The following is a 13,123-nucleotide window of genomic DNA, read 5'->3' as shown; positions in this document are numbered from 1 at the left end:
AGGTGGGTGTTGAACAATGAGAACACATGGAACAGGGAGGGGAGCACTACACACTGGGGTCAGTTGGGGGGAAATAGGGGAGGGACGGTGGGGGGGTGGGGAGCTGGGGAGAGATAGCAAGGGGAGAAATGCCAGATGTAGGTGATGGTGAGGAAGGCAGCAAATCACACTGCCACGTGTGTACCTATGCAACAATTTTGCATGTTCTTCACATGTACCCCCAAACCTAAAATGCAATTAAATAAATAAATGGGGGAAAAAAACAATAAAAATAAAATAAAATTTAACAAAGTTGAAGGTTAATATCTTTACCACCCATCCAAATAAATGAGGATCTTACATTGCCTTGGTTCTAAATATTTCCTTTTTGACATATGCTTTTGATGTACAGAATTTTACATTAGTCATTGATTTATTTAAAAATTTATAATGTAGGCATAATTGTTAGTGTTTTATACTCTCAATATTTGTTTAGGTTTACCTATAAGTTTACCATTTTCTTTGTGTACCTTCTTACAAAACAAACCTTCCTTATTGGGTCATTTTACTTTCTCTTAAATTATAATGATCAGAAGTTGTTTTGGTGGGGATTTGTTGGCATATCTCTAAGATTTTAGTTTTCTGAAAATATGCTTATGTCATCCTCTATTTAGGAAGATAATTTTGCTGGATATGTGTCCTACTATGGCAGCACTTTTTTTTAGTATTTTGAAAATATTTAATAAATATTATAATTTTTTCATGTCTGTCTTCCATTTTTACCAGTTCTTCAATTGTATCTGATTTTTAGGCAATCCATGTATTTTTACTGTCAAATACATTTAATTTTTGAAGTTCTGTTTGACTGTTTTCAGAGCTGGATCTTTATTATCAGCCACTGTTTTTTTGTTTGTTTGTTTGTTTGTTTTCTCTGTTTCACCCAAAGCCATGGTATGACAGACAAATATTCTTTGGTGTTTGTTTGTTTATTGGTTTGCTTTCTAGATACCTGACTAAGAACATCTTGTTGGTCAGACCTTTTGTTTAGCAGAGGTAACCATTTCAAATTGGCAACAGGCTTAGATTCCAGACTTAGGAGCCCAACAGATGCAAACTCAGATCACAGAGGATAAAATATATAACTTTCTTTGTGTTTATGATATTTTTCAGTATTATATCTGTGAAATTATAATTTCTGACCTTGATTTCTTTAGTACATATCTTTCTGATATTTTCTCTTTCTTCAGTTTTACATGTTTGGTATTTACTTGTTTTTTTTATTAAACCAAGACTATAGTCAAAGATTACTATAAGTAATTTTAAAGACCCAATTTGATATTTTTTCAAGGATTTCATAGTATTTGTGGTGAGACAAGTGTAAGACTTGCTCCTTACATTTTCACTCTTCTGGATTGAGTTATACTGGGTCTAGTCTTTTATTATTTTGGTAACTTAACATGCTTATTTAAAGTATCAAATCAGTAGCTTTATTAGCTATTAATTAACTTTAAGTCTCAAGTACATACCTTTATTCTTAAATGAGCTCTTTTGAAAAAATATTAGATTGAGGCAGGTACATGTACAGGTTTGTTACTTGGGTATGCTGCTTAATGGTGAGATTTGGGCTTCTGGTATACCCATCTCTCAAGTAGTGAACATTGTACCCAACAGGTAATTATATGACCTTTACCCACTTCTAAGTCTCCCTGCTTTTAGAGTCCCCAGTGTCTATTATTTCCATCATTATGTCCATGTTTACCCATGTGAGAACATATGGTATTTGATTTTCTGTTTCTGAGCTATTTCACTTAGGATAATTGGCCTCCAAGTCCATTCATGTTGCTGAAACAGGACACAATTAATTTCATTCTTCTTTATGGCTAAATAGTATTCTACCTTGTATATTTACCACATTTCCTTTCTTTTTTTTGTGACTCATGGTTTTTCTTTTTTATTATACTTTAGGTTCTGGGGTACATGTACAGATCATGCAGGATTTTTGCATAGGTACACACATGGCAGTGTGGTTTGCTGCCTCCATCTCCATCACCTATGTCTGGTATTTCTTCCCATGTTATCCCTCCCCAACCTCCAAACTCCCATCCCTCCCTTGGTCCCCCAAACAGACCCCAGTGTGTGATGCTCCCCTCCCTGTGTCCATGTGTTCTCATTGTTCAACACCCACCTATGAGTGAGAACATGCAGTGTTTGCTTTTCTGTTCTTGTGTCAGTTTGCTGAGAATGATGGTTTCCAAATTGATCCATGTCCCTGCAAAGGATACAAACTGATTTTTTATGGCTGCATAGTATTCCATGGTATATATGTGCCACATTTTCCTTGTCCAGTCTGTTGTTGATGGACATTTGGGTTGGTTCCAGATCTTTGCTATTGTAAACAGTGCCGCTATGAACATACATGTGCATGTGTCTTTATAACAGAATGATGTATAATCCTTTGGGTATATACCCAGTAGTGGGATTGCTGGGTCAAATGAAATTTCTATTTCTAGGTCCTTGAGGAAGCACCACATCATCTTCCACAACGGTTGAACTAGTTTACACTCCCACTAACAGTATAAAAGTGTTCCTATTTCTCCACATCCTCTCCAGCATCTGTTGTCTCCAGATTTTTTAATGATTGCCATTCTAACTGGCATGAGGTGGTATCTCAATGTGGTTTTGATTTGCATTTCTCTAATAATAAGTGATGATGAGCCTTTTTTCATATGTTTGTTGGCCTCATATATGTCTTCTTTTGAAAAGTGTCTGTTTATATCCTTCTCCCACTTTTAGATGGGTTTGTTTTTTTCCTGTAAATCTGTTTTAGTTCTTTGTACATTCTGGATATTAGCCTTTTGTCCGATGGGTAGATTGCCAAAATTTTTTCCCATTCTGTTGGTTGCAGGTTCACTCTAATGGTTGTTTCTTTTGCTGTACAGAAGCTCTGGAGTTTAATTAGGTCCCATTTGTCTATTTTAGTTTTTGTTTCCAATGCTTTTGGTGTTTCAGTCATGAGGTCCTTGCCTATTTCTGTGTCCTGAATGGTTTTTCTTAGGTTTTCTTCTAGGATTTTTATGGTGTTAGGTCTTATGTTTAAGTCTTTAATCCATCTGGAGTTAATTTTAGTGTAAGGTGTCAGGAAGGGGTCCAGTTTCTGCTTTCTGCACACTGCTAGCCAGTTTTTCCAACACCATTTATTAAACAGGGAATCCTTTCCCCATTGCTTGTTTTTGTCAGATTTGTCAAAAATCAAATGCTTGTAGATGTGTGGCATTGCCTCCAAGGCCTCTGTTCTGTTCCATTGGTTTATATCTCTGTTTTGATACCAGTACCATGGTGTTTTGATTACTGTAGCCTTGTAGTATAGTTTGAAATCAGGTAGCGTGATGCCTCTGGCTTTGTTCTTTTTGCTTAGGATTGTCTTGGCTATATAGGCTCTCTTTTGGTTCCATATGAAGTTTAAGGTGATTTGTTCCAGTTATGAGAAGAAGGTCATTTGTAGCTTGATGGGGATAGCATTGAATCTATAAATTACTTTGGGCAGCATGGCTGTTTTCACAATATTGATTCTTCCTAACCATGAGCCTGGAATGTTTTTCCATCTGTTTGTGTCCTCTCTTATTTCCTTGATCAGTGATTTATAGTTATCCTTGTAGAGGTCCTTTACATCCTTTGTTAGTTGTATTCCTAGGTATTTTCTTCTCTTTGTAGCAATTGTGAATGGCAGTTTGTTCTTGATTTGGCTCTCTTTAAGTCTGTAATTGGTGTGTAGAAATGCTTGTGATTTCTGCACATTGATTTTGTATCCTGAGACTTTGCTAAAGTTGCTTTCATCGAGCTGAGACGATGGGGTCTTCTAGATATACAATCATGTCGTCTGCAAATAGACATAATTTGACTTCCTCATTTCCTAATTGAATATCCTTTATTTCTTTTTCTTGCCTGATTGCTCTGGCTAGAACTTCCAGTACGATATTTAATAGTAGTGATGAGAGAGGGCATCCTTGTCTAGTGCCAGGTTTCAAAGGGAATGCCTCCAGTTTTTGCTCATTCAGTATGATATTGGCTATGGGTTTGTTGTAAATAGCTTTTATTATTTTGAGATATTTTCCATCGATACCTAGTTTATAGAGTGTTTTTAGCATAAAGGGCTGTTGAATTTTGTCAAAGGCCTTCTCTGCATCTATTGAGATTATCATGTGGTTTTTGTCTTTGGTTTGGTTTATGTGATGGATTACGTTTATGGACTTAAGTATGTTGAACCAGCCTTGCATCCCCGGGATGAAGCCTACTTGATCGTGATGGAAAAGTTTTTTGATGTGCTGTTGCAATCAGTTTGCCAGTATTTTATTGAAGATTTTTGTATCTATATTCATCATAGATACTGGCCTGAAGTTTTTTTTGTTGTTGTTCAGTCTCTTCCGGGTTTTGGTATCAGGATGATGTTGGTCTCATAAAGTAATTTGGGAAGGATTCCCTCTTTTTGTATTATTTGGAATAGTTTCAGAAGGAATGGAACCAGCTCCTCTTTGTATATCTGGTAGAATTCAGCTGTGAACCCGTCTGGACCTGGACGTTTTTTGGTTGGTAGGCTATTAATTGCTGCCTCAACTTCAGCCCTTGTTATTGGTCTGTTGAAGGTTTCAGCTTCTTCCTGGTTTAGGCTTGGGAGGGTGCAAGTGTCCAGGAATTTATCCATTTCTTACAGGCTTACTGGTTTATGTGCATAGAGTTGTTAGTAGTAATTTCCGATTGTAGTCTGTATTTCTGTGGAATCAGTGGTGATATCCCCTTTATCGTTTTTTATTGCACCTATTTCATTCTTCTTCTTTTTCTTTTTTTTAAATCTGGCTGGTGGTCTGTTTATTTCGTTGATCTTTTCAAAAAACCAGCTCCTGGATTTATTGATTTTTTTGAAGGGTTTTTTTTGTGTCTCTCTATCCTTAAGTTCTCCTCTGATCTTAGTTATTTCTTGTCTTCTGCCAGCTTTTGAGTTTTTTTGATCTTGCTCCTCTAGCTCTTTAAATTTTGATGATAGGGTGTCAATTTTAGATCTTTCTTTGCTTCTCATGTGGGCATTTATTGCTATTAATTTCCCTCTAGACATTGCTTTAAATGTGTCCCAGAGATTCTGGTACATTGTGTCTTCATTCTCATTAGTTTCAAAGAACATCTTTATTTCTGCCTTCATTTCATTGTGTATCCAGTCAACATTCAGGAGCCAGTTGTTCCGTTTCCATGAAGTTGTGTGGTTGTGAGTTAGTTTTTAAATTCTGAGTTCTAATTTGATTGCCCTGTGTTCTAAGAGACTGTTTGTTATGATACCCGTTCTTTTGCCTTTGCTGAGGAGTGATTTACTTCCAATTATGTGGTCAATTTTAGAGTAGGTGCAATGCGGTGCTGAGAAGAAAGTATGTTCTATGCATTTGGGGTGGAGAGTTCTGTAGATGTCTATTAGGTCCACTTGGTCCAGATCTGACTTTCAGTCCTGGATATTTTTGTTAATTTTCTGTTTCATTTATCTGTCTAATATTGACAGTGGAGTGAAACCGGCAGTAACCCTTACTATTCTGCAGCTCCCATAAGTGATCCCCAGGCAAGCAGGGTCTTGTTTTATTTCATTGAGTTGATCTTCAGTCTCTGATATCCTTTCTTTTGCTTGGTTGATTCAGCTATTGAAACTTCTCTATGCTTCTTGAAGTTCTCGTGCTGTGTTTTTCAGCACCATCAAGTCATTTATATTCTTCTCTAGGCTGTTTATTCTAGTTAGCATCTCATCTACCTTTTTTCTAGGTTCTTAGTTTCTTTGCATTGGGTTAGCACATGTTCTTTCAGCTCAGAGAAGTTTGTTATTACCCACCTTCTGGAGCCTGTTTCTGTCAATTCATCAGATTGTTTCTCCATCCATCTTTGATCCCTAGCTGGAGGAGTGTGATCCTTTGGAGGAGGAGACGCATTCTGGTTTCTGGTGTTATAATCATTTTTGCACTGGTTTCTTCCCATCTTAGTGGCTCTATCTACCTGTGGTCTTTATAGTTGGTGACTTTCAGTTGGGATCTCTGGGTGGATGTCCTTTTTGTTGCTGATGAAGTTATTTCTTTCTGTTTCTTAGTTTTCCTTCTAACAGTCAGGCCCCTATGCTGCAGGACTGTTGGAGTTCCACTCCAGTCCCTGCTTGCCTGGGTATCACTCATGGGAGCTGCAGAATAGTAAGGGATTCTGCCGGTTTCTTCTTCTGTTACCTTCTTCCCAGAAGGTTACCTGCCTGGTGTCTGCCTGAGCTCTTCTTTATGAGGTATCTCTTTGGGTATATGGGGGTCGGGGAGCTGCTTAATGAGACAGTCTGTCCCTTATAGGAGCTCAAGTGCTTTGCTGGGAGCTCCATTGTTCCATGCAGAGCTGCTGGACAGGTACTTTTAAGTCTGCTGTAGTGGAACTCATAACCGCTTCTTTTCCCAGGTGCTCTGTCTTTGGAAGGTCAGCTTTATTTATAAGTTCTTGTCATGCTGCTGCCTTTTTTCATAGATGCCCTGCCCCGTACAGAGTAGTCTAGTCACAGTCTGCCAGCAGAGACATTGCTGCACTGCCACAGGCTCTGCCCAGCTGCTGTGTGAACTACCTTGATAGTGGCGAACTGCCTCAATAGTGGTGTTTGCCCTTCCCCCCACTGAGCTGGACCATCCCGGATCCAGCTGTGCTTGCTGCAAAACTCTAAATCCAGAGTGTTTCAGATTGCTTGTTTTGTCAGGGTGATACCCGTCAAGCCAGATCACCTGGCTCCCTGTCTCTGCCCCCTCTCTTTCAGTTGAATGGTGGCTCTGTCTCCCAGGCATTCCAGGTGCCAGTTGAAATGGCCACCCAGATTTGTGTGAGTTTCTGTGCACCAACCCAGCACCAGCTGAAACCACTGTGCTGAAAACTCGTTGTGCTTTTTGGCCCGGGGATCTGCTGGTTTGTGGGCACTGAAAATTTGTTTGGAAATGCGGTGGGCACTCACCCTCTGTGTTGTTCTTGCTGGAAACTGCACTCCAGAGCTGTTCCTATTCAGCCATCTTGGATCCTCCCCATGCCACGTTTTCTTTATTCTGTCCTCTACTGATGAATACTTAGGTTGATTCCACATATTTGCTATTGTGAATAGTGCTGTGATAAACATACAAGGGAGGGTATCTTTTGGATACAATGATTTCTTTTTCTTTGGGTAGGAAATCCCAGTTCATCTGGTCCTGTGCTCTTTTTTGTTGGGAGATTTATTATTATTATTATTATTGATTCATTTCCATTACTTTTTTATTGGTCTGTTCAGGATTTCTGTTTCTTCCTGGTTCAATCTTGGGAAGTTGTACGTTTCAGAAATTTATTTATTTTCCTAGGTTTTCTAGTTTGTGTACATGAAGAGGCTCATAAAATTATCTGATAATCTTTTGTATTTCTGCAGTATCAGCTGCAATATCACCTTTATCATTTCTGATTGTGCTTATTTGAATTTTCTCTTTTTTTCATGATTAATCTAGCTAGTGTTCTATTAATTTTTTTTAACCTTTCAGAAAACCAACTTTTCATTTAGTTGATCCTTTGGGTTGTTGTGGGGTTTTTTTTGGCTCAGTTTCATTCTGTTCTGCTCTGATGTTTATTATTTTTGTCTTCAGTTCCTTGAGGTTTAACATTTGGTTGCTCATTTGATATCTATCTTTTTGATATATGCATTTAGTGCTATAAACTTTCCTGTTAGCTCTGCTTTTGCCATATCCCAGAGGTTTTGGTATATTATGTCTCTTTTAGTGTGTTTCAAAAAGAATTTTAGATTTCTGCCTTATTTTGTTCACCCAATGTCTTCCAGGAGCAAGTTATTTAGTTTCTATGTATTTGTGTAGTTTTGATGGTTCCTCATGGTATTGATTTCTAATTTTATTCCACTGTGGCTTGAGAAGATTTTTGATATGATTTCCATTTCTAAAAATTTGTTGAGACTTGCTTTATGGCCTGGTCAGTTTTGGAGAATGTTCTCTGCACAGATGAGCAAAATATATATTCTGCAGTTACTGGGTAGCGTGTTCTGTAAATATCTCTTAGATCCATTTGGTCTAGAGTTCAATTTAAGTCCAGAGTATCTTTACTGATTTCTGCCTCAGTGATCTATCTAGTGCTGTTAGTAGGGTGTGGAAGTCCCCCACTATTATTATATTGTCCTATATCATTTATTATGTCTAGTAGTATTTGTTTTACAAATCTGGGTGCTCCAGTGTTGGGTGTATGTGTGTGTGTGTGTGTGTGTGTGTGTGTGTGTGTGTGTATTTAGAACAGTTATATATATGTATAACTTATAAGATATAACTGTTCTCATAATATAATTATATAATCATAGATATATAAAAATTATAATTATATAATTATATATAATATAAAATATATAAAATAATATAATGTAAATGAATATAATTATAAATATAATAATTATATATATTATACCTGTTATATATATAACTGTTCTCATAATTATTATAATGATACGGGAACAGTTATATATGTAACAGTAATGATATATATATCATGAGAACACTTATATCACATTTATATAAGTTATAATATCATATTCCTGTTATATAGCTTATAATTATATATTTTATATAATTATAATTATGAGAACAGTAATATATAACAGTTATATATAAATATATGTATTTAGAACAGTTAAATCTTCTTGTTGAACCAAACCCTTTATCATTATATAATGACCTTGTCTGTTTCACTCTTGTTGATTTAAAGTCTGTTTCGTATGATAGAAGAATAGCTATTCCTGATTGTTTTCATTTTCCTGTTGCATGGTACATCTTTTTCAAATCCTTCATTTTGAGCCTGTAAGTGTATTTACCTGCTAGGTGGGTCTCAGCAGATGGCTGGGTCTTGTTTTTAATCCAGCTTGTCAGCTTATATTTTTATGAGGCTATGTCAGATTCTGTTCCTGCCATAATGTTGATAACTGGTTGCTTTGTAATCTCAATTGTGTAATTGCTTTATAGGCTTTCTGAGCTTTGTATGTATGTATGCATTTATGATGGTGATTATTGTCCTTTTATTTCTATGTTTAGAGCTCCTTTGTTCATTTCTTGTAGGACTTGTCTAATTACGATGAATTGCCTTAATGCTTGCTTCTCCAGGGGAAGACTATTTCCCCTTCATTGATGAAGTTTAGTTTGGCAGTATATAAAATCCTTGGCTCAAATTTTTTTTCTCTAAGAAGGCTGAAGAAAGATTCCCACTCTCTTCTGGCTCATAAGATCTCATTTAGCTTCTTTATAATCTACATTTTGAATTCTTTGTCATATCAGAATTTTCATTTTGGTTAGGATCTATTCCTGGAGAGCTAATGTAATCCTTTGGAGATGTCCAAACATTCTATCATTTTTTGCTGCCAGAGTTCTTACACTAATTCCTTCTAATCTGAGGAAGCTCCCTTAAGGATGTGACTGTTAGGTATGTTGTCTAAAATCATTTGACTGCATTTCTGGGTGCTTTCAGGAGGCCAAGGCTCTCTATAAGTCCTTGGTTATAGACAGCTTTTTTTTTTTTTTTTTTTTTTTTTTCGCAGCATCTTCCTCCAATGCCAATTGTTGTAGCAGTGTATTGGTCATATGATCCAACTCACTGTCTTCTGCAGGGCTGAGAGTATGTAGATCTCAGGGCACTTATCTCATACCCTAGCATTATTCCCTTCTGTCCCCTGGTTTTTCTAAATTTGGTGATGCAGTTCAATCTCCAGTTCAGTAAGTTGCCCTTCAGGGTAAGAGCCAGCTCTCCCTGGGGTATGCTGATGACAAGTGGGACCACCAGCCCTAACATGTGGCAGGAGTAGTTCATGGTAGGAGGCACTGAGGTCTTTGGGATGAGGGTTGAGAGGACTGCATCAACTCCTTGTCCTAGGCAGGCAGGAATGCAGTCATCTTCCCTGTCACAGAGCTTGCAACCTTCAGTTTAGACAGACATTATCTTTAGGCCACAAGGTAACTGAGGTTCATGGAAAACGCCTGTCTGCTACTAACAAAATGGCCCCAAGGAAGAACCTTTTCGCCCAGCAGGAAACAAACAGCACTGCTGGCAATCTGCACTCTATTTCAGGAATGCTGCTACTCTGTATAGGGAGAGGGAGATGAGCCCCTGTATTTTTAGTAGAGACAGGTTTTCACCATGTTGCCCAGGCTGATCTTGAACTTCTGGTCTCAAGTGATCCACCCACCTTGGCCTCCCAAAGTGCTGGTATTACAGGCATGAGCCAATGTCCCCAGCCCCATATTTATCTTAACTGGTTCTGAACATCTGGCTTTTGGTTATTGACTTTAACTCATTTAAATTTTGTGTGATTACTTTTGTTCTAGGGTTTATTTTCTTTGGCAGGTTTGGTTGGTTTTTTTTGTTTTGTTTTGTTTGCCCCTTCATTTGACAGATTATAGTTTCTTTGAATACTCTCTATGTAATACAGATTGTTCTTATGCTTCTACTTCGTACCTATTAATTGCTCACATTTTAAATTTTATTTTTCCATGTTTCTTTTTAAGTATATTAACACCAGTATTTTTCTTCTTTTTTTAAATTATACTTTAAATGCTGAGATACATGTGCAGAATGTGCAGGTTTGTTACATAGTTATACATGTGCCATGGTAATTTGCTGCACCCATCAACCCGTCATTGAGGTTTTAAGCCCTGCATGCATTAAGTATTTGTCCTAATGCTCTCCCTCCCCTTGCTCTCCATCCCACAACAGGCCCTGGTGTGTGATGTTCCCTTCCTTGTATCCATGAATTAACCCCAATATTTTTCTTGTAAATTGGACTGTCATCTTAGCACACTTTAATCTCTATTGAATTTTTCTTCTACCATTTTTTTTTTTTCACTGTACGCTCTGCTCCTGTGCCATACTCATGTCCTGGAATTTTCTATATGGATTGTGATGGATGTTCTCTCTACTCTACCTGTGCTTGTCCTTGTTCCTCTCAGTAGGAAATGCTTAGGAGTGACTGGATCTTTTGAACCTGTTGTTATCTTCTCCTTGCCAAAGCTGAGCTGATCTTGACACACTACCCTGTGTTATACCCCAGTGTTATTATCTGAAACTGCTGTTTTCTGCCTTCTGTTGAAGATTGGGCAGGCAGTGATTCACATACAGCAGTGAAAAACACCAGATAGAAGGCTGTTTTCAGCACATCTAGAATTTCTGGTTCTCTTCTCTGGAAATCTTTTCTCTCTCCTTTGGGCATTCTTGGTTTATCTGTTAATTCCTTAGATCTGTAAACCTCATTTGAGCTTCTGTAGTATCTCTAGGGTTGTTTTCCAAGGAGTCAGCAGCCCATGCTAGCTTGCCATTTTTTTCAGGAAGCCAAAATCTTTATAATACGATTATAATTTTGTATTTAGTGTTGAATGTTTTCAAATTTGTTCACCATACCTTGCAAATATAAAAGTGTTTAAGAATCAAGTTGAACCATATTTTTAACTTTATTTTCTTAAAATTTTGATCTTCCCAGTTCTGATAGTATCAGCAGTGATGAGGAGGAGCTAAGGACTTTGGGAAGCAGTGGTAGTGAAAGCAGTACTCCAGAGAATGTCGGACCTCCTTTCCTCATGGATGAGAACAGTTGGTTCAACAAGTGTAAGAGAGTTAAGCAAAAGTATCAGCTTACCCTGGAACAGAAGGTATTTTAAAATTGTCAAAACACATTTAATTTGATTCTAGTTATTGTCTTTGAACTGTCACTGCCAAAACATTTTTAACTGAGTAAAATTATTTATCCATTGCTGCTTCTATTCTGTTTTTGAATTGGCCTCATCTTAATGAAAAGCCAGACAGTTGAAGGAGATGCTTTTATTTGTTAAAGATTTTCCAATTTTACATTTTAACATAAAAAACAATCCATTATTTTTCCATAAGCAGTTTAATTTATGTATCTGAGATTTTAGCTTCTATGATAAATTGTATAAAAGATTATTAGTTTGTGAAAATGCAATGATTGCCTAAGTACATACATCTGTTTTTTAAAAATTAGATATTTTAGCAGCTCTTGTGTGTTAAGCACTGTACTAGGTAAAGTGGAGTATATAACAGAAAGCAAACAAACTCTATTATTTTAAGGAGTTTATAACTCTTACTTTTTTTTAACTGTATTTTCTATTTTTCCCTTTTCCTCTTCTTTTAACATCGTTCTTCAAAGATGATATACATAAGGAAAGCCCCATGGAATTAGTGATAGAAATATTCAAAAAATTAAAAATGCAGTGGGGAAAATTGTTATAAAATAATTTTACATATACAAGTAATTTTATCTATACAGATAGCTATTGCTTAGAAACTATTTTTAAATCCCAATTATATTAGCTATAAATATTTGCATAATACATATGAAGAAAACTTTTTATGCCCTATTAAATGAGACTTGTACCAGCAAGAATGCAGACTAAGATAATCTGAAAGTATCATCATTGCAAAAATCTAAAAATGCTGAGTAGAATACAATTGTTTAAAAGATTAATTCAGAGCTACTCTCTCAAGAAAAGGAATTCACTAAGGATCAGAAACATAGACCGGAGACAAGAATATGTGCATATATTAGGAGTACTGTAGGGCCCAGGGATGGGAGTGAAGGCATAATTAATCTAGAAACTTGCGTTTTAACATCAACAGGGAAACAGCAGGTATATGTCCCTGTCATTCAAGGTAGAAATTGAACTTAGAATTCAGGAGTGAGATGCAAAATGGCAGAGTAAAGAAATAAACTTGTAAAGAAACCTTGACTACATGAAATAGCAAAAATAATGACCAGTATAGGGGTGACACTGGTATACTGAAATAAGTTTAACCATCTTTTTTAGAGGAGATGGAAACAGAAGCCCTCATTTGTAGTGTTTGCCAATTTTTCTATGATAAATACTTCCATCATGGCCAATTTAAAGCTACCAACATTGAGATACCATCTCACGCCAGTTAGAATGGCGATCATTAAAAAATCTAGCAGATACTGGAGAGGATGTGGAGAAACAGGAACACTTTTACACTGTTGGTGGGAGTGTAAATTAGTTCAACCATTGTGGAAGACAGTGTGGCGATTCCTCAAGGACCTAGAAATTGAAATTCCATTTGACCCAGCAATCCC

At 36.8% G+C, this 13,123-nt stretch overlaps 1 protein-coding gene across 6 annotated transcripts in view; it reads left to right on the top strand.

The window, feature by feature from the left end:
• Positions 1 to 13,123, top strand: part of RUNDC3B (RUN domain containing 3B) — a 174,385-nt gene that overhangs the window by 104,602 nt on the left and 56,660 nt on the right. For all 6 annotated transcript variants that reach the window (XM_017536497.1, XM_017536494.1, XM_017536496.1 and 3 more), the window contains one exon: positions 11,501 to 11,669. In XM_017536497.1, the coding sequence (XP_017391986.1) occupies positions 11,501 to 11,669 (169 nt within the window). The remainder of the gene's footprint in view (positions 1 to 11,500; positions 11,670 to 13,123) is intronic.

This window comes from Cebus imitator, unplaced genomic scaffold (assembly GCF_001604975.1).
Source record: "Cebus imitator isolate Cc_AM_T3 unplaced genomic scaffold, Cebus_imitator-1.0 Scaffold98, whole genome shotgun sequence".
Classification (NCBI taxonomy): domain Eukaryota; kingdom Metazoa; phylum Chordata; class Mammalia; order Primates; family Cebidae; genus Cebus; species Cebus imitator.
Note: the sequence above shows the minus strand (reverse complement) of the source record. Positions and strands in the feature narration are given on the sequence as shown.